The 23,270-nt window shown below is 29.0% G+C and overlaps 1 protein-coding gene across 1 annotated transcript in view; it reads left to right on the top strand.

The window, feature by feature from the left end:
• LOC111625550 (hemocytin-like) overlaps window positions 1-17,229 on the top strand; it is a 53,730-nt gene extending 36,501 nt beyond the window's left edge. Inside the window, exons 9-14 of the mRNA XM_023368712.1 lie at window positions 954-1,213; window positions 6,162-6,376; window positions 7,164-7,366; window positions 12,205-12,378; window positions 16,823-17,059; window positions 17,174-17,229. Of these exons, the coding sequence (XP_023224480.1) occupies window positions 954-1,213; window positions 6,162-6,376; window positions 7,164-7,366; window positions 12,205-12,378; window positions 16,823-17,059; window positions 17,174-17,229 (1,145 nt within the window). The remainder of the gene's footprint in view (window positions 1-953; window positions 1,214-6,161; window positions 6,377-7,163; window positions 7,367-12,204; window positions 12,379-16,822; window positions 17,060-17,173) is intronic.
• Window positions 17,230-23,270: the final 6,041 nt, after the last annotated feature.

Here is a 23,270-nt window from a genome sequence, read left to right as displayed (position 1 = left end):
CTTATATATATATATATATATAATTATTTAATTCAAAAAGTTATCAATAGATGATAATGGCATGCAAAATGGAAGTGTTAAATTTATAAAATTATTTATAAAATATTATTTATGTAAAAGTTTGTTTATTATCTCAAATTAACTTTTTAAGTAATTATGTTACAAAAATGGTTACAAATATGTGGAACACACAATATTATATTAGCAGTCAGTACAGCCTGATTCAACAATTAATCACAGTTATAAAAAATTTTACGTGTAATACATGATATTAGTATTAAAGAAATATAACAGTTGAAAAGAAGAATAATTACCAGTTGGCCAACATACTTTACCAAACCAAGGGGAGAAGGTTACCACTTCTTTACAAATATTACTTGCAGAGACAGTTTTTTTCTTGGACTGTTTTCTTCTGAAGCTTAACTTACTTTGCCTTCATATTGAAAATCAAAGTCTAATTTTCTTAGGATGAGATTCCAACAATACCATCATCTTTTCCATACATGAACTTTTTTCACCATCCTTGTGTGGCACTTTCTCTCCTAGTTTCTTTATTTCCTTTTTGAACTCCTTTTGTCTATCTTTCCTCAGTCCAAACTCCCACTTTTTTCCTGCTTCTGCTTTTCTACAATCCTCCAACAAAAAATCTTCATTTTTTTTGTGTTGGAGCCAATGATTCATGTCACATATATTAGCTAGCTGATGGGTGTTGACCAGCCAAGACACAAAGGATGCATTGACCTGAAAAAAATAGCTAAGATACATAACAAAGACATATAGATAAATGAAAGGAAATACTATAAATTAAATGCCATTAAATATATATAATACTAATGAATTAGATTCAATGAGGTCAAAATAAAATTTATGTATAAATATTATTCATAATTTATATAAAATAAGAATTATTTGTTATTAAAATTTTTAACAAGAATATATTGTTTTATTTATAGGAGAAAAAATATGTGAATCTCAAGATAAGTCAAAGTGCCATCAAAAATATACTATATACCAAAATGAAATTTTAATAGAAATTTATGATGACATTCATGTTACAATTAATGGAAATAATTATACAGCAAGTCAATTAGTTTTATTCAATAAGCAGAATTTCAACATCACAGTTGAAATTTTTGGAAATCATGTCAGAATTAAATCTCAAAAATATAATTTTACTGTCATCAGAGATAAACAAGCAAATCTTCACATAGAGGTAAGAATCTTTTATTTAATTTGATAAAATTTTAAATAAAATGTTTTACTTATATTTATTCAATACAATTACTTATCAAATTCTGATTTAATATGATCATAAATTTTATTTACCTAATTTATAAACTTGTGATCATATAACATAGATATTCTTAATCTGATAAAAGTTTGATATAATGAAACTTACTCTAACATTTTGTATTTGCAATAATGTTTATAAACAAATTATTTTTTTATCATTTTATCAAAATGACATCAGAAAAATTTATTAGTTTCAAAATTTTCTTTATGCTTAAGTGGAAACTTTACTAATAAGAACCAGGGGATCTGGTCTACTATGTGAGAAGTTGTCAAATGACATTTGGTAACATTGCAGTTGACTCAACTCACTGTCATAAATTGAAATCAAACATCAACTATTTTGCAGGTCCACCCAATGACAGGGATAGTAATGACTTTATAAAGTTGCTGGTTCTAGCTAAATAACTTCCACATGCATTTAGCCAATAGGAAAATACGATACAAACTGAGAAAGAATACAACACACGCATGTGGAGTTGTTTAGTAACATGTGATGAAGCTAGTAATAGTGAGGTAGCTCAAACTAACAATTAATTTTTTGGATGAACATATTAAATTTTTCAGATATCATATTTTTATCTCATTTATGGTAAAAGATAAGTAAAAATTATGGAATCTCATTATTTTACTGAATGTTGATGGTATTGGCCTTCCTAAAACTGCAGATAATTAGGAAAATATATGTTTGTTTGTTTTAAATAATAATTAAATAATGAGAAGTTAATAAAACTATAACAGTTTCAACAATGGATTGGTTTATTATAGGAAAATTAGTACTGTACAATTTGTTGTATTAAGCCAACAGTCTATTATATTTAGTGTACACTTTAACTTTGTGTGTGTTGTAGATCAATAAAAATATAGCTCGTTGGAACATTATATTACTAGTTAAAATTAAACTGATGAATCTCCAATGTTTGTACGAGAGTGATTCAAAAAATAAGGTAACAAGAGCTCTCCTATACAAATTTTATTTCACAGGCAGATATGGTGATACAGATTATTATGACACTGGTACATATTATTTTTCAACATAGTCACCATGCTTGTCCAAACATTTATTCCAATGGTATACCAAGGCATCGATGCCAGCAGAGAAGAAATCTACATCAAGTCCCTCTTCAGTCATGCCATGACGGCTTGCTGAACTTCCATATCAGTTTGGAATCACCTACCACCCAGATGCTTCTTTAATGGTCTGAAGAGATGGAAATCACAGAGTGCCAGGTTGGGGCTATAGGGAGGATGTTCCAGTACCTCCCAGTTGAAGCACCATAACAATTCAGTTTGCTGAGTTTGCACACCTATCCTGCCTTTATTGAACTTAGTGCATCAAAACAACACTTGTTTTTGTGACATGACATTACAACCATACACCTCAACAAGTTGATGATGAATTCTGGTCACTTCCCAATCCATCCCAGATGATCTCTGGCCTTTTCCGTTCGATCTCACATTCCAACTGTCTCCCGTTGGACTTGAATTTTCCTCCTGCGTTGGACCCCTCATACTGTTTGTCTGACCCTTTACTGGGCTGCATCTCATTAGCTAAGACTGCATCTCCCATGTTACATTCCTTGGGATGCGCCTTTTGGTTGTCGTGAACCGCATCCCCATGTTCTGCCGCAACCCTCACTAATTAATATACAACATAGGATTTTAAATATTGAAATATTTAATAGTGAACTCAGAAAAAACTATGTAAATCATTAAAAAGCTCTTAATTTAAAAAGTTAAATTAAAATGTGTATTTATATCAAATGGAAATATAATTTATATCTATCATTGTCTACAATCAAATGATTTAATGTATGAAACTTTTTTATAGACATGGAATGTTTTCAAAGTTAATTTGAAAAAAGTTATTGATGGAAAAAAACTTGACTTGAAAGACTGGTAGTTAGATTAGGGAGTAGCCATGAGAATTGTTCTCATTATGTAGTGAGAAGGTAAGAAGAGTTGAATGCAATGTGTAATCATGTGACATCAGAAAGTTTCTTCTTATGCTGCAGATTAAGCTATAGTGAGTTCTATCGAGTTGACAACATACATATCCCATCAGACATTATGAGTTGAATCTCACAAGTAGATCTCATACAGTAGAATAGAGCCCCGGGATTTCTACTAGACTCATATTTTGTCATAAAATATTTAAGTCCATTGGATAAATTTGTATTGAAAAATCTATTATTTTAAACAGTAAAAATAATTACTGTTTAAATTTTATAGTTTATTAAATGAATATAACAGCTATCTTTTTATTTAATTCATTGATATTTTTACTTTTTCACAATAAATTTTCAACATATTCATTTTATTATGATTTCTCTAACTTCTCTACTAAATTTCAACTTTTTAACTAATAATAATTTGACTTTAGCTCATATTCAAGACATTTATTATGATTTAAATATTTTTGAGCTACATAAGGAATAACATTGGATATCAGAAGAATAATTGGATATAATAACTCTTTCAAGCAAAGTTTTAATTTAAACTAAAAGAAAAAATACATAATGTATATGTTAGGCTCAAAGACCTGAAAAAATTGATCATAGTGTGTTCTGACTTCTCAGATCCTGCCACAATGCAAATTTCACATCATGGCATTTTCAAAAATGTACACAACATGTTTTGGCATATTCAGTAAAATCAAAAAGTGAAATTTGTGTTGATATTCTTTTAATAATCAATTAAAATGCAATCTGGCAATGTAAAAATGCCACAACACACTGTGGGTGCTTATTAATGCAGCCATGATGCAATGTGATAAAAAAAATCTGTGTAAAAATTTTTTACTTATTTTTGTACAGATATTTTTATTAAATAATTTATGTATAATTTTCATTGGTCTGAAAGGCCTAGTTTTTAATTTTTTTAATGGTTTTGGTGTGTTTGTCTGTGCTTTTATTCCATACAATCAGGTTTTGAAGTAGTGAAGACCCCTATATGGTTTTGTTTTTGGTTCTGTGGGATATTATTATCTTTTCTAGTATGTGTGTGAATGTTCCTGTTGTTGTTGCCTTTCTTGTCGTCTGCCATTGTCTCTGTCATTACTGGCTTCTTTTGAAGTTATTTTGGTTTCTTTCAGAAAATTGAGGTCAAATGGTTTATCTCTCAAGCATTTTAGCTGCCAAAGTTAAATAATCAAAGAAGAGAACTCGCTGAAATTATTTTTACCATTCTGAAACAAACTGTGTACAGTACAAATTATTTTCTTTTTTTATCCATAACTCAAGTTCAAGCATATCATCAAGTTCAAACAATTCATGTCAACATGAATTGTTTGAACTTGATGATATGCACATGTGTTAAGGAGAGAGTAGGGTGATGGGCAAACAGCTCTCCCCATCTACTATCAGCATTTTCCTAACAGAAGACACCCTTGTCATACATTCAACGGTCAACTTTATTAATACCTTACTTACTTTATTAATACCTTCTTCCTCAGCACATTGGCAGAGGCAAGCACAATGTGAGGATGCCAAACTGAAAAAGAAAGTACAGTACCTGATGAAGTTATCAAAGACCCTTTAACTAGCTCATGTGCTATAGGACATAATATGAATAAGATTCATCCTTCAGTATGAAGAATGTTGTAGGAGCACAAGTTCTACTCAGAAAACGTAGGAACTGGGGCCTAAAGGTTGATGCTAAGAATCTAAGAATTTCTACACAATAGAATAAAGGTCTCAAGAATCATTAAATTATTATACTGAAAGATTATAGGTTTTTTGCAATTTCTATTTAATAGGAGCTGTACAGAACCCACAAGATAAGATGCAAGATGCCCCTCATCTTCATCATGCTTGCTTTTCAGATTTTTAGAGATAGTGATAGTTGGCTACATAACTAAAACTTTATAATTTTAATGCTCTTAATGTGTTTTAATATCTTTTTTCAACAGTCCTCTTTATGAAGTACTACCAACTCTTTAGTTTTGTTACTAGTAAGTTGTTCTTCCAAAGCCATGATTTAGATTATTAATGCAATAATTGATAAAGGTTGACTTGAACTATGTTTATTTGGTTGCACCAAACAGATTGCTATCTTTCATTTGATTCCGTCCCTTGATGATTCTTCTAAGTTTTTACAAGAAATTCTGTTTGCTGGATTGTGATCTTTTAATTTGGAGTTTACAAGTACTATAAGAGGATTCATTTGTTAGGGAGTAAATCTTTAGTACAAATCTGGTACTTGAATTTTAGGATGTGTTCTGTAGGTTAACATCTTTTGGGAGATGGTGTCTTGCTGTTGAGATTTAAGAGGCTTTTCAATTTCTTCATATGTCCCATCCTGAAATTTCTTCTAAATTTAATAACTAATCTAGCATCAATTAACTGTATTAATGAGTCATAGAAATTCTCGTATGATCATATGTTCAAAGGCATTAGAACATTCTTTATAGAAAATGACATAACAAGAATCTCTATGATTAATTTATCCACAATGTCTAAGCATAAAATTAAAATTCTCATTTTAAATAGAAAGTTTCTGCTGTCTTCTGATAGTTTAAAGCTGTGAGAAGACAGCAGAAACTTTCTTGGATAATGCATCTTGGATAAACTTCATTACATCTACATTCTATGATCCTTATGAAGGTTTTCTTCAGCAAAAAACAATTTTATTTGGTGACTCTAATTTTAATAAAAACAGTTTAAAATTAAAAAGTTTGTATAATTCATTATAAATATTAATTTTCCATAATTCTATACAAATTTATGAATTAAAATCTAACAGGGGCGGACTGGCCATGTGGAATTTTCCACATTTTCCACATGGCCAGTCCGCCCCTGAAATCTAATATTTAAAAATACTATTCAACTTGCTTTGTAGTAATATATCTTTATCTATATCTTGAAATTTAGACTCCTCCAGAGAATATGGAAAAGTTATTAGGCTTGTGTGGTTTTTATAATGGCATGATAAGTGATGATAAGAAAAAACCTGATGGAAAAATTACAGCAACAGCTAAAGAATTTGGTGACAGTTGGAAAAATACTAATTCTACAAAACATTGTGTTTCTACATTTTGCCCTATTGAAATTAAAGAAAAAGCATTAAAAATATGTAATAAATTAAGGTATCTTTATAAAACATTTTTATATTTACATCTTCTAAAACATATTTATACTCTCTTTTGAAATATAATTTACAATTAATTTTTAAAATTCTGCATTTTTTGTTTTGCTTAATTCATAAAATCAATACAATTAAGAGGGATAGATATATAGAGTCTGATTACAATAGTTTGTAGTTTTTAAGTAATTGAGTTTGAGCATTACTTTGTTAAAATAATATATTTATAGTTTCAATTTTTTAAAATATATATTGACTACATATTAATTTTTATTAGCTTTTGTAAAATATAAATGTAAAGATATGAAAATGTACAATTTACACAAATATTTTTGCTATAGGATATACACTAGTTTATAAGGATTTTGTACAAATTAACTATTTTTATAAACATCTGAAATTTCATTGATATTTTTTTGTAAAATGATTTAATATAATATATAAGATATTTAAATTTTTGATTTGAAATTAAATAGTTTTAATTATAATAACAATACTAATGTTAAATAAAATTAATTTATTATATATATAGCAATAAAATTGGATCTGTTTATAGAATTATTAGCATATTTATTTACAGAATTTTTAACTTATTATTTCATCATTTTTTGTATAATTTCTTTTTAATTTTGTGAAGAAAATTAGGTTCAATAAGTATCAAAATAAGTTTAATAAAAGTAATCTGAAATAATAAATTTTAGTTTATTTAAAATTTTTTTACATTTTAATAAAAACATAAATTTACTAAAATAATATATTGAACTATTTAAAATAATTTATTTAATTTTTAGAGAAAGTCCATTTGATCAATGTTCTGATGTTTTGAATGTTGAAATGTATTTTAAAGCCTGCATCACTTCTATGTGTGATTGCTTGAGACAAAATAAAAATTCATCATCTGAATGTGAATGCAATAGTTTCCTTCCATTATTAGAAGCATGTGAAAATAAATTAAAACATCCATTATTAAATTGGAGAATGAAGTATGGTTGTGGTGAGTAGTCTTAAATTTTTTTCATCTCTAAATTTTAAATTAAATGAATACTCTTCATAAAATATATGTAAAATATTTCAGTAAACACTAGCTATTAATTTTCATGATAATAAACTGATATAAAATTAAAAAATCGCCAAATAAATAAACCTTAGATTTTTATTTGATTTTATGAAATTGTTTTTAGCCACTACATTAGACATAGAATAACAATACATGAATAAAAAAGATGGCCAGATGACCAAGGCAGTTAAAGTGTCAGCCTATCACTCTGGGAAACTCAGGATCAAATTCAAACAGTCTAAAACTCCAAAAATTTTTTGAAAGTGTTCTGTCCCAGATATGTTAGGCTCATTCCTTATTACCTGACCATCTCCATTATGAATCTGCCTGAATCAAAGATAGGCTGATTTAAGGGCTCTCTTAGTTCCCACAGGGCAGAAAGAACCAAAAATGAAAAAAATAACAACAACAATGTATTAAATTTTAAACATTTATTAGATAAAATATATAACCAAAACAACAAAATATGATAGTTCAAAATACAAATAAAGAATAAAAATATTTTTTTGAAAGAAAATGTGTTTTAATTCCAATAATAATAAATTCTTTTCGGAGAAGTCTGAAAATGATATTAACTAATGATTTCAATTGATATACAATGTTTTATTATGTGAGTAATAAATATTAGTATAATTGAATAGAAAGTTGAGTTTCTGGGGTTCTATATATTAGTTATTTTTATTGGAACAAGTTAGGCAAGCATGTGTACGCAAACTACAACTTTTATTTTTAGTTCTATAATAAGACTCATCGTAACGTATATGTGAGGACCCAATGATGTCTTATCACTAACATGATATTTGTTTAGATCATAGTTGACACTCCCCTATTTAAGGAGTGCCAGTCAGGATGGTAAGATGTGAACTGTGTATATGGTTGGTAGCATTAGACACCGAGGCAAGAACTCCATTTACAATTAACACCCATTTATTAGAATATAAAAGATAAAGTTTAGGAGCTTTTATGAGAATTTGGACTCCCGTGCAAATTTTCACATCTGTAAATTTTTATTTTTATCATTATTTCTCTTTTTTCCCCCTCACTCAAGTAAAGGCTAGACCTTTTGACCTATAAGTGTACTGCATCACTTTGAAAGGTGGCCTTAGAAATGTCTTAGAAGTTCTCCCCTCACAGCAGGAGCTTATTCAGTTCCAATTTTGATACAACATACAAATAAGTAGCCAATTAGCAAGAACTTTCACCGGTTACATGATAGAGGGGAGCAAAAAAGGGTCAAATACAAGGATAGACCGTATATTATTAGTATCCTTTTTGTATAGCGTTTACTAATTAAATTTATATTATATCTTAAACGTGTGTTTACTCGTACTCGGCCAACACCTTATCGACTTATCCGCGACCTNATAAAATCGAATTGAATTGAATTGAATTGAAATTAAAGAAAATAGTAAATAAATAAAGACAGACAAACGACAGTAGGGAATTTATAAGTCTACGAGTTTTTTAAATTACAGCCCAAATTGCTGACGGGTCGACTCTGATTCGAACTCGCTGCATTGATTAAAATTAAGAATTAGAGCTACTGTAACACCGAAAATGTCCGCATTACTAAGTTCATATTACTTATAACTGTTTTCCAAACATACAAATTTTCGCTCTAGACAGGTTTCTATTTTGTATGGGACTGTTTAAGAGAGATTTTTTTTGTTTTGTATGGGGCCGATATAGGTGGGTTTCTTCTTTGTAAAGAACTGTTCTAGAGGAGTTTCTGTTTACAAGGCCGATTAAGACAGGTTTCTGTTTTGTACAGCACTGTTTTAGGCAGGTTTCTGTTTATAGGACCGAATATTATATAGAATATTTTCTAATAAATAATATAAAAGTATATTTTAAAAAGTTTAAAAAATAAAAATGTTTACATCCACCATATTTAAGTATTGGGTATACGTTTCTATATATAAGCACCAAATAAACGTATTTTCTTTTAATTTTTTAAGGAAAAGTGTGTCGAATTCTTTAAAATATATAATTTAAAGAGATTTAACTTCAATTTTTCGTCATTAAAATAAAGAAAAATATTGAGAAAGATCTACAAATGTCCATTAAATCGAAACGTTTAGTGGAGGAATGGCAGAAGAAACGAGAGAAAAGGGGGTGAAGCGTTTTAAAGGGGGAAGGAGGCATTGATTCGATGATTGGAAGCGAATCAGCAGAAGTTATTACAAATATTACAAATTGTCCAACTGATTTTTAGAAAAGTTCTTTGATGACGATGTTGACAAAATAAAATAATGTTCTCATTTTTGTTCTTTTTTATTATTATTATTAAGGTCTGGATTTTTGGGTACCACACCCATTTGATTTTTGAAAGGGGCAGAGTGTAAAAAGACAAACTACATCAGTTTTAGTGCAATAGGCCCACTCATTGCCAAATTGTTTAGCACCCAAATGCATCCAAAATGCAAACCAGCCCCCAAAATGGTGACTAGCAACAAACTACATATTTTGCACCCATCTTTCCACTTTTTTACATTTTAAAAGAATATGTTGACAATTATTATTATTATTTTTTTTTTGTGGTTTTATTCATTCACTTGAGAGGAAAAACACAAATTTATTAAACCAGACCACATATGCAGAGAAAAAAATATGATAATTAGCTTACTCTCTTCTTTTGTTGAGAGAAAAGGGAGTAAAGGGGAATTTTCTGGACTAAACAATTAAGCCTTAGGGTTGTTCTAAGAATGTAAACAGATTCACTGAAAATCTGCAACCTGTGTTTTCTTTTCTAAGAAAAGAATAATCTACAAAATTCTGGGCCATGTTCAGTAATGCAGAATTCTTGCTAAGTCTAGTTATGTTGCGATGTTAAACTCATTTCTACCTAGTCCTTGACTCCTCCCACCACTAAAATTCTAGCTAGTTTAATCAGCTTTTTTTATTTATGCTAACTTCTACTAGTGACATCATTATTTTTGTCTCTTCATACGATTTGCAAGATGGCTGCTCGTGTTGGACTTAACATATTTTATTATAACAATTGCAAAGTTATTCTCTCATTCTAAATCATTAACTCATTCTAAAATGACTTTGAAATGTAAAATTATCATATGTCAGTAATAGATTGCGAATACATTTTTAACGGCAGATAACGGTCTATTTCATTGATTACAATTAATAATTGCTTTATTAATTTGTTTGTGACAATTGTTGCAATCATAATTTTAACTTTGTCCACCATTTTGCCCAGTTGTTTAACAGAATAATCATTCAATGATGCTCAGAACATTTTTATCTCTCCCCACTAAGCCACTCGGAATTCTAACTTAGGTGTTTTGCATTACTGAACATGGCCCTGTATTGAGGTCACCTTACCAGGGTAAGGTGACCTGAATTGACTTGTGAGCACAACAGTTCCATTTTCCTTTGTTCAGTGTCAGCGACATTAGAAAATGGCAAAATTGTCCACATCTAAACTGAACATTTTAGCAAATAAGTTTAAAGATGAAGGCGTTTGCACAGTTAGAAAAGTTAATTGCTGTTCCATTTGTGATTATGTGGTTTTGGTTGATGTGAAACACCGTGAAACGAAAATCAGGTGACACACGAGTTCAGAAAAGCATAGAGAAGGCAAACAAAAAAGATGGAATTTCGAGCAGACATTTATATTTGAAAGAGGAGAATAATTTCAGAATGCTAATAATATGTTTTATGCAGATTTAATGACCACTCTTCTGCAGGTAAATATACCCTTATATAAGGTAAACAATCCAGTCTTTAAGTCATTTTTTCATAAATATACAGGAAAGCTTGTCCCCAATGAGAAAAAAACTACGTTAAACCTGTTTGTGATCAAACATTATCTAAAATATTGGACGTTGTCAGAGACAATCCTGTAGTGTTTATACTGACTAAACAATGGATTCCTCAAAACAGTATGTGCTGAACATTCTTGTTGTGCCACTGACCGCTATGTACAACCAATGTTGTTCAAAATGTACCAACTTGAAAATACGAACTCAACTACAGTGTCCCAAACTTTCAATGATGTTTGTGTCAAGTTGTGGCCAAATGGTGTCTAGTACAAAAAGGTTTGGCTTGTTACAGATCAAGTATCTTACATGTTGTTAGCATTCTCAAATTTGAAGTGCATCTACAACAACCTAAAGCATGTGATTTGTCTTGCCCATGCCCTACACCAAGTATGTTAATGTATTTGTGTAGAATATGGCAAGCCAACAACTTCATTTTAAAAATGAAAATGGTTCTTCTCAAGTGCCCTAGTCGAGAGCACTTGTACCGTGACATAACTGGACTGCCATTACCACCCAGTCCAGTAGTCACCCATTAGGGGTCTTAGATAAACAGTGTAGTATTCTACTGCAAGAACTCAAGAAAATTAATGTATTTATCAACAAACTTCCTCCTGGCAATTCTGTGGCTGTTAACAGTGTCAAGAAACTGGTTGCTGATCCAGTAGTGACCATAGAGCATACTCTGTGCATTTGTACAAGTTATTGGTGGATAAAATCAATGAACTGGAAAGACATGGAACTGAAATGTGGGATCAAAATTGAACTTTTTTTAACCCATCTAAAAATTCTCTAATTAGTCTGGAAACAGTGGGACCTAATTCTTGCATTCTTTGAAAATGGGTAAGATTGACTATAACGTAATAATCTTAATCTTCACTATTGTTACTTTTTGCCCAAGCACATTGGGTCTATCTGCTAGTTAAAATATAAAATAAACAATTTTTTTACTTCTAAACATTTTATATATTATCTAGTTGAATAATGATTTATTTCAATTAGGTACAGGTTGCAAGCCAGGATTTGTATGGGAAGATTGTGGACCAGCTTGTCAACCCACCTGTGACAATTATAAAGAAAAGTCTTGTTCAGAAATGTGTGTGCCTGGTTGCTTTTGTCCATCTGGAACTGTATTAGATGGAGAGACATGTAAATTACCAGAAAACTGTTTAAATGGCAAGTAATGTTTTTAAATTTAGTTTTTGGCTAATTATTTAAAGAAATATGGAGAAATTTATTTGAGATGAAGTTATGTGTTAAATTTAGAAGAACATATATTTACATTATAAATTTGGATTATTAAATATTTTTATTTAATTATTATTTTTTCAAGAAATGCTGTTGTATTATATGAAAAAGTAATAATTAAAAGCAACTTTATTAATATGCTGTGCAGATTAAATAACTGTGTTATAAAATAAATGAGACTTATTTACCTGATATATTGTATCTGAAGAATTAGGTTATTTTGTTCACATTAATTATTTGACACATTGATCATCTTATGATGACTTAACATGCAAAATAAATGTACAAACCAGATGAATTTTATATATTATATTACTTTAAAATCATCTTTCTGTAAATATTTAAAAATAAACTACATGCAACATGTGATCACAAACAAACACATTTTGATAGGAATTTTGGAAGGTAAATTTATATTAATCCATTATTAGTAACATGAAATATCATATTCCAAATGAATCTGAAAATAATTGAAAATATTTTTAAAGAATTCAATATCTTCCTTACTTTTTTTGACTTTTTGAATTTAAAAGTTTTCTTTATAAAGTTGTAAAATTTCAACAATTTAAAATTTATTTAGAAAGAAGCTTTAGATTTATTTTTATTTTTTTATTAACTTTTCTAAACAAAACCAAAACTAATTAAAAATAAGATAATGTTTAAATTTGACTGATTATAAAAAATCAAAAGAAATAAGCCTTCAAACCAGCAAAACTTATTTGAAAATGAACTGGGTTTCTATTTTTATATTGATAATTTCTCTTTTATTTCTCCTATTCCTTAGCAGTGAATGTTTTTTCTATGATAATTTTATAGTAGGCTAATTTTTATTACATAATAAAATTTAAACAATAATTTTATTTTGTCTGTTTAGATTAGTTTTGAGATAATTTTAGTTGAAAATACCCTAAAATTACAGTCGATTCCCCTATAACACTGTTGATAATTCCATTTTATAAGAATTCCATGTTGTACAAGTCACTTAGATTTTACAAATATGTGTGTCGTTCACAGCCCGGCACACATATTTGTAAAATCTAAGTAACTCGTACAGCATGAAATTCATATAAAACGGAATAATCAACAGTGTTATAGGGCGGTTGACTGTATACAATTTTATTTATTGATGTATCATTAGTTACAAGGTAAATCAAAAATCAGCATTAATGCGTTATTATAATTGAATAATAAAGGATGAAAATCTTATTCTTATGTAGATCTGCATCTTGAAGCCATTTATNTTGACTGATTTTAAAAAATCAAAAGAAATAAGCCTTCAAACCAGCAAAACTTATTTGAAAATGAACTGGGTTTCTATTTTTATATTGATAATTTCTCTTTTATTTCTCCTATTCCTTAGCAGTGAATGTTTTTTCTATGATAATTTTATAGTAGGCTAATTTTTATTACATAATAAAATTTAAACAATAATTTTATTTTGTCGGTTTAGATTAGTTTTGAGATAATTTTAGTTGAAAATACCTTAAAATTACAGTCGATTCCCCTATAACACTGTTGATAATTCCATTTTATAAGAATTCCATGTTGTACAAGTCACTTAGATTTTACAAATACGTGTGTCGTTCACAGCCCGGCACACATATTTGTAAAATCTAAGTAACTCGTACAGCATGAAATTCATATAAAACAGAATTATCAACAGTGTTATAGGGCGGTTGACTGTATACAATTTTATTTATTGATGTATCATTAGTTACAAGGTAAATCAAAAATCAGCATTAATGCGTTATTATAATTGAATAATAAAGGATGAAAATCTTATTCTTATGTAGATCTGCATCTTGAAGCCATTTATATAGCATTACAACATGTTAAATATTATTGTCTTATTTTCAATGAATTTTGCATTATGAAAATACCTGAAAGTTGAACTGACTGGCCTTAATAGTCTTTAGACTGGAATTTTTAACTTTTTTTTTATGGAGATATCTCAAGGTTAAAATGTATCAGTCCAATCCAATGACTTCAGAGAATTTTACTTTAACTTTTAATTTAGTCTAGATCTCAGGAACTAGTGATCAAAACAGTGTAAAACGTAACACAAAAACAGAACAATGTATTCTTTATGAAGAAAAACAGTTGAAAACAAAAACTTTGTCTAAGTTATATCAAATCAAAAGCAACATGAAAACTAACAAGTATTGTTGTAATTCTTTTTGCACAGAAAATTATTAACAAGGTGTGTGGCTGCCTCCTGCATGCGAACACATTGCATAGCAATTTTTCATGTATGTTATAATGTTGTTTATTAATTCTGTCAAGCAAAACTCACTTTGAACAGGAGTATCTTGAAGCTTCTGGAGTGTTTTTGGTGGAGGTTGTCAGGATGCAACTCTTCTCCCTAAAGCATCCCACACGTTCTGTTGTCTGGAGAAGTTTCTGGCCATTCTACGCAACAAATATCTTGATCTTTACTGTCAAGAAAGTCATTGACCTTTTGGCAGTAATAGCATCTTTTGCAAAAATGTAGCCCTTCAATGCAGACATGCATAATGATGTCCAAGACCATAATACTGCCACTTCCAAACTGTTTTCTTTCCGTGATGTCCACAGAGCTATATCAGATTTCCTATTTTCTCCAGATTCTAATCTTGACATCATCTTAAATGGACTCTACAGTGTACAGGGATCAATGAAATGCAATCTAATGGGCATCTGCCAAAAAGACCATTCACCTGAATCTTCTTATACAGAGCTGTCAAGAAACTCAAAAATTAGTAATCATAGACAGCTCTACAAAGAACTGCCTAATAGACATTCTGATAAAATGAACTGTTAACATCAAACAGTCCTATTGAGGGGATAGTAATGCTTGGACATCTATTTTCTGGTTAACATTCAACATCTCTTGTTCTTTTCAATTTGGTCCAAAGCCTGGATATGACATTTACTCTGTTGCATATTTAGAGTTCTGGACATAGCTGTCTTCAGTTGATCTGCTTTTAGTTATTCATAATTCTTCTTTCATAAAATCACCTTTTTGGCATTTTTACTGTCAGCATCAAACATTAGTGAAACAGAAACAATGCCATGCTACTGCTTTTACAAATTTGCATTAATGTGTGCTTTTTTAATGGAACATTTGACTACTACTTGAGTGTTTTTATTGCCTGGAAACAGTCCTAAAAATTTTCCACTGTTTATTTTGATAATGGTTTGCTCTATCTATGGATTGGGCAATTATGATTATTTTTTGGACAAGAGTGTAGAATTGATGTAGTTGCTGATTTGAATGATATTTGTATAACTAGTTTTTTACTTTTAAAAAAATTACATTTGGTAAGTATTCCTGCAATTCTATATTACATGTTATACATGTAATTCTATATTACATGTATAACATGTAATATAGAATTACAGGAATACTTACCAAATAACCAACCTTAAAAACTTACCAAAAAACAATTTTATATGATGGTTACTTCAGTCTTACACAGATCATTATTAGGTTCACATAGTAACAAAAAAATATCTTATTTTAGAGAAACAAAATAAATATATACAGTGGAACCTTGCTTAATGAGCATAATTTGTTTCAGAATCTTACTCATAATGCAAAACTCATTAAGTGAAACAATTTTTCCCATATAAATTAATGTAAAATACAATAATGCATTTCATGCCAAAAAAAAAATACTCAAATATTTTATGTGTAATGTTTATTTAAAGAAAATTATACAATATACATTGTTAAGGAACATGAATCATCATCATCTTTTTTTCTAGTATGGAATGAACCAACTTGGAATACTGATTCAATTTGCAGGGGAAAAAAATTCAAAATTTAATTTGGAATTGGTCATTAAATTTAATATGAGATGGCAGCATAACTGTCTATCTCTAGTCAAATTATTTAATTTTTAATATTTAATTATAGCCTTTACATAGTGCAATAATTTGGCATATTGTTTGGAGTATATATTGTATAATGGATTATGGTTGTTGATGTTATGTGTAATATGTGTGAATACAAGTTTGGAAAAATGTGTGATCACAAGCAACACTAAGATGCAAGTGGAACAAATGCTAAACAGACTGATATAGCATGCACACAATCTGGGACTTCCTTCTCCTCATCATTTGTTATGTGAAATGTTGCTCGTTAAGTGAGTCATTTTTTTTACAATTTGTTTTGCTTGTTATGCAAATTACTTGTTATAAGAAGTGCTCATTAAGCAAGGTTCCACTGTACTTGAAATAAAGTACTCATCATATAAACTGTATCCTGGATTTTAATATTGGTTATTTAATATAATTCATTAAATAATCAATCTTATATAATTTATTCCAGCTAGTTAATAAATTGGATTTTATACTTTATAACAATAAGATATTTTTCTGTTTATTCCAGCTCAATGCAAAGGATTTGGTGATCCTCATTTTGTAACATTTGATGACTGGTATTATCCATTCCAAGTTGTAGGACGATTTGTCTTGGCCACAGATAAAACAAAAAGTTTTGCAATTGTAGGAGAAATTGATGAATGCTATTTTAACAGCAATATTAGTTGTATGATTGGAATGAATATTTCCTATAATAATAACATGGTTAAAATTAAAAAAGGAAAAGAAGTAAGTAAATACAATATAATTTATAGATAAACTTATTAAATTATTTTTTCATAAAAAACTACTAATTTCATTAAAGAGGTTATACAAACATAATATGTAGAAATAGGTTAATCTTTACTTACATGCACAGTCATGGCTGCACTTCTGGAATCTCGACAGCAAGCATCTTTTGAATTTTCAATGTAGGTGGCACTGTTAGCCAAAGAATTATGTAAATAAGATTTATTTAATTATAAATTATAAATCTATATTTTAAAAGTTATATTACTACTTTATTTAATAAATTGATCATTAGGGAAGGTTAGGTTTAAGTTAGATTAGGAGTTTGCCACAGGCAAATAGGGCCATGCAGTAGCAGTGTACAGACACTTGCATCAGCTTGTACCCATGACTAAGGAAAAAAGATAGGCCAAAGGCCTCGACAGTTTACTTATCAATGTGAGAGATCCTGTTTGAACCATTGATTAGTTGAGGCCTTCAGCCTCTTTTTTTCCTTAGTTATGGGTACAAGTTGGTGTGAGTACACTGCTGCTGCGTGGCCCTCTTTGCCTGCAGCAAACTCCTAACCTAACCTAAACCTATCCTTCCCTAATGATCAATTTATTAAATAAAATAATAATATAATTTATAATTAATAATTAATTTATAATTAAATAAATCTTATTTACATAATTCTTTGGCTAACAGCGCTGCCTACATTGAAATTCAAAAGATGCTTGCTGTTGAGATTCCGGAAGTGCAGCCATGATGTTGCACATAGGTAAAGATTAACCTAGAAATATTTATTATATTAATAAGAAAGCAGTTGATAATTCTCTAAACTAATAGTAAAAATTACTTCAAAAAGTATTTGATTCTTATAATGAAAGATTCATAAATACTTAACATTAATCACTTTTGAGAAAGAATTCTCTCATCTTTAAAATAGTTGATCTCTTTTCAAAAGCTTCAGCTTAAATTATCAGTAAAGGGAATTCAGTTTTTTTTGTGAAACAATCCAATAAGAAACACAAACTAATTGTATATGTTTCTTTGAATAGTTTGTTTCTTATCTTATCTGATCATTTTACACCCAAGAAACTGAATTCTCTTTACTGATAACTCTAGTTTGATGTACACTATTTTATAAATTGAATACACAATGGCTTTAGCTAAAAATTTTTAGAACACAGTTTTAAAGTCTTGTTATTGATATTCTCTCATGAATGAAACAGGGCTGTATTATTCTTGTCACTTATCTCTTGTCTCTTCTTTCAAGGGTGAATGATGTCAAAATGAGAGACAAAATTCATCTCTCAGAGAAAGTGGCAATTCTTGTCACTTTTAACAATCTTGTCTTCATTGATGAAATCACGATTAACCAATGAAGTTGTAAAAATTTTGAAAATATAGAGTATGTAATTATAGATCACGTAGCAAGGAAAGCATGCATTCAAGTAAAGCATGTAATTTTGACGACGTTGTTTTTGTTTTATAACATTTTTACGGATTGTAATGTCAATTTTTCTGTTAACAAATAAAAATTTTAATAACCTAAGTTAGAAAAGTGTGCATAATTAGATATTTTTTGAAGTATTATCATCTAATTTCTCCTTAACTATCTAAGTAAGATTTACATCATATTCAATAGTTCAGTAATTGATGTAGGATAATTAAAAAAATGGAATCAGTGACATTTTCGAGTAGGCACTGGAAAAAAAATTAGAAGCATTTTCTCTCTCAAAATATTTTTTCCCAAGATAGAGAACATTCTCTAATATGATTGTACAGCACAAGTAGCATTCAGTCATCTATATTGGATATAACAAAATCGAGGCAAAAGACAAAAGATGGTCAAAAGATAACTATCCGCTTGGCTCTGAGAAAGAAGAGAATCTTTGAGAGAAAAAGTTGCCCAGAATTGCACTAGGAGAGACATGATGATCTCTCAAGACATAAACAAATTATTAACCAATCAGCAACTGGCAATCAGAAATGAGAGACAATGACCAGAATACAGCCCCAGATTTATGAGAATCTCATTAGATATGACAACATTTATCTGATATCACAAAGTTATTAGAAACTTTTGATTATCTTACATCTAATATTTATAACATATCATAATATCCAAAACAAAGAACTCGATAATGAGAATATGTCAGGTTATATCAGTAGTGTCTGTTCTGACTTAGTACTATCAATCAAAAAATGTTTCATGATGTCATATTATTAGTTTTGTTTTCAAAATTTTCTTTTCTGATAAATCTGAAACATTTGAAAGAAAGATGACTAAATTTTACTTACTTTGAATTCAAATGCCTCATAGATGGCATGGAAAACAGAATATTATAAAAAGTAAACTGTCACTAAAGGTATGAAATTTGTGCTAAAATTGCTGTTTGTCATATTAATAATACCAAAGTTCACTTAGGAATAATGATTGATTTGACTGTCTAATAATAAAGCAATCAATCAGCCACCATCTTTTTCCAGTTTATCAACATATGAGAGCTTGTTGATATATTAAAGTATTTATGAGACTTATTACAATATTGTAACTTATGATGAACTTTGTGATATAATTTCTTGTATCTTGTATAAGGAATTTTGTTGTAACTTATCAGATAATTGTGATATGAAGGTAGTCTTTGATTTCAATATTCAAAAAATATACTAATAAGTTTTAATATTTTATTATTTTGAAGAAGTGGGTGAAAAAAATAAAAAACCAATGAAAACTAAACATTCTGATATTAAAAATGAATTAGTAGTATATAAGAATCAAAAGCCATAAATCAAGATTTCTGCTTATTTTTCAGATTAATTATATTTTTTTCCTGGAGGTTTCTACAGTTATTTTTTAATCTTTAAATCTTTCATTATAATTGTTGGATACTTGAGTCTTTTTACTTTCATTACAATAACATTGTCATACATTTTATCTAAAGATGTATTCAAATATTTTAGAATATTTTTTCTAAACTATCATTAACAAATTTTTCTTTGCATAGATATTAAATATGTTATGAATACAAGATATAAGATAATCGTAAGTTTCTAATAGCTATGATATTGAAGAAATGCTATGTTATTAAGATGATATGTTTATAAACATGTTTTTAACTTTGGATCCATGCTTGGAATATTTATTCAGGACTATATTTAGACATTTATTATTAAGGAGGCATGGGAATATAGAGACTGGTTTTGCCAACTTATTCCTGCTGCTAATACCCATAGTTTATACTGTAAGATATGCATGTGGTGAGTGTAATCCAACAAGAGGATAAGCATANTAAATTTGTTTTTTTTCTAAAATAAAATTTTTAATAACAATAACCTTCCTTATGCTATAAAATAAAAAGTGAGAATTTATGACATATGAATAAAGAAAACAACACAGTCATAGCCAATAGAAATTCCACTTTTGAACAAGAATAACTTAATCTAAATTTACTTCTAAGATGTAAACCTAGAGCTTATGCTAATTATGGCTCAAAACAAAAAACTAGACTAGTTGTTATAATTTTGAAAATTAAGAAGGAAGCAAGAAAAAGAATGATTGGCAGCACTTTCATCTTTTTCTTTCTGTCCTCCAATCCCAAAGGGATATTTTTGAGATTCCTTCTTCTTTCTCTTGTCCAAAAAAAAATTCAAATAAAAAATTCAACCCTGTATATAATATAAAAATTCAGTCATTATCCCTGTGATCCAAGGAGATAGTTTTTATTTACTTTGTTAACCCATTGAGAAAATTTATATACATTTAGTAACTTTGTTGCTTTTTGTGTGCAATCTTTATAACAGTGAGTTTCCTCCACATAATGGATATGTGCAGGAGATTTAGGAATATGTTTGTTAGAAAGATGCCCAAATTTACCATAATTTCAACATTGTATAATATCTATATGATCTGTAACTACACAAGATTGAAGACCCACAAAAATACATTTTAATTTAAACATTTGGTATTTTATGACTGGACTGATTCTCATGATCTAATTTTCAATATACTTTGTTTGTATCTGAAAGAAAACAGAAGGTCAAATTTACCACCATTATTAACACTTTATTGGATAAAGGCATTTTAAGCCAAAATATAATCCACTATATCAGTCTGAAAATGATTTATTAATATTTGCAAAGCAGACTAATGGTAATCATTTCTATGGTTCATAAACACTATATTGTAGATTAGAGGTATTGTTGGAAACAATTTCCCTTACTCTCTACAATTTCCCTGTTTGGAACTTTTAGTTTGATATTCCCATTACTCATAATAAAGCCATTATTCATAATATCCAGAGACACCACATTATCACCGCTACAAAAAGTATCTATGAGCTTCATTTTTAATTTCTCCTTTGTCTGTTTTTTTACCATTTTCATTATTTAGTTTTAAAATTATTCTTTGACTCATTTTGCTACTCTTTATTAATTGTCTACTTTTGATCCCTTCAGTCTTACTAAAACAATCTGTAAAACTTTTCAATCTTAGATGTGAGTTCACTATTTCTTTTTGTAATTATATAACTTTATTCTATAATGCTTCATGCTTTTCTAAGAGATAGAGATATTCATCTCCAAGTTTTGTCAGAATTACATTTACCCTGAAATTTTTCAGTTTGTTTATTGGTCTCTTATTTACAAGCAGGCCTAGGAGATCACAAAGTTTTACTATGACATTCACAAAGGGGCATTTTGATAATTCCTTAATAAAAGTCACTTCTTCCTGGGAAGAAACCTAAAGTGGTGGCTGTCCAAGAAAAGATATTTCATTAGACATAATATAGAAAAGATAGAAAAGACATAATATTATGAAAAATGTCCACTTACTTATAAACAATACACCATTTACAGTATACTATTCCTGGAGTTAATCAAAAGTAAACCTCATCTTGTAAATAAATTGAAAATGGGATAATGAAAAGAAAATCGTGAGCCAATTTCACTCCAATCTATCTGCTATACACCATCTAGCAGTCTCCATTGAAAGTACTTGTAATTATACCATTATAATTTAAAATTTTTATTGTTTATGTCTATTTCATCAGTTTTAACATTCAAAAAGCATTTAAATGCTTATATTAAAATTATTTAAATTAAAAATTACTAATAGATANACTTGGACGGAATTGTGAAGTATAATCTCACGACAAAAAAAAATATTCACTGCAGTACAAAAAATAAACTATGATTAAATACTTACAGCTATTTATACTAAAAGAAAGGCAGAAGATAGACAATAGGATAGCTGGATTTATGATAGGGGTTGCCAAAGTGGTCTACCCCCACTAATATTGACCCCCAATAATGTTATATCGACCCCCAGGGGTCGATGAAAAGACTAAGGCTTACAAATTTTGGATTGAATATTGCTAATCTTGCTAAGGATTATCAAGCTTCTCCATCTCATTGATTGTCAGTTACAAAAATTATTATTAACATATCTATACTAATATCATAAAAAAGTAAAGTTTGTAAGTTTGGATGTAGGATGTAATAATCTTTGAAACTACTCATTCGATTTCAAAAATTCTTTCACCAATATTTAGAATGGAATATCAGGGTGGACATAGGCTGTATATTATTCCGTTAAACATTCATATAAATTAAAAGATATCATCTAGGATTAAGGCTTTTATGTCCAACAGATGGGGCTAACTCTGCAAGTACAATGACCTAAGTTTACTTTTCTGTGAGGATGAACTAAAAACGAACCCAGATCATCTGCTATCTATCTATATAAGTAAAAATGTAATGTTCATTTGTTCCTACCGATTCCTTTGAAATTTTGACACAACATTGCATTTGAATATGCATGTGTTTTTATATAATATAATGTCGAAATTCCCCCCACTGGGGGAGATGAAGAGGATTAAGGCTTACTGTGAAGAACTCTGCTTCTATTTATACTATTTTAGATGTGGTTTTTTGCGTTATTGATTGCATTTTAATAGGGTACATCAACAGAATATACACTAAAAAGGGATTTTTCGATATTCTCCCTGCGGGGGAGAGGGACAGGATTAAGACTTATTGTAAAGAACTTGGCTTCTATTATACCATTTTAGATGCGGTTTTTTGCAATTTAACAGGGTATGTCAAGAGAATGTACACTAAGAAGGGATTTTTCAAAAAATTCCCCNATTATAACTTATTTATCTATTGTTATTTAAAGTCAAGTCACTTTTTTATTTTACATAAAAGTTAATTATAATTATAAAAATAGATGAGTAATTTTA

This window comes from Centruroides sculpturatus, unplaced genomic scaffold (genome assembly GCF_000671375.1).
Source record: "Centruroides sculpturatus isolate CEXI.00-Female unplaced genomic scaffold, Cexi_2.0 scaffold341, whole genome shotgun sequence".
NCBI lineage: Eukaryota > Metazoa > Arthropoda > Arachnida > Scorpiones > Buthidae > Centruroides > Centruroides sculpturatus.
The sequence above is the reverse complement of the archived record's forward strand: the minus strand, read 5'-3'. Positions and strand labels throughout refer to the sequence as shown.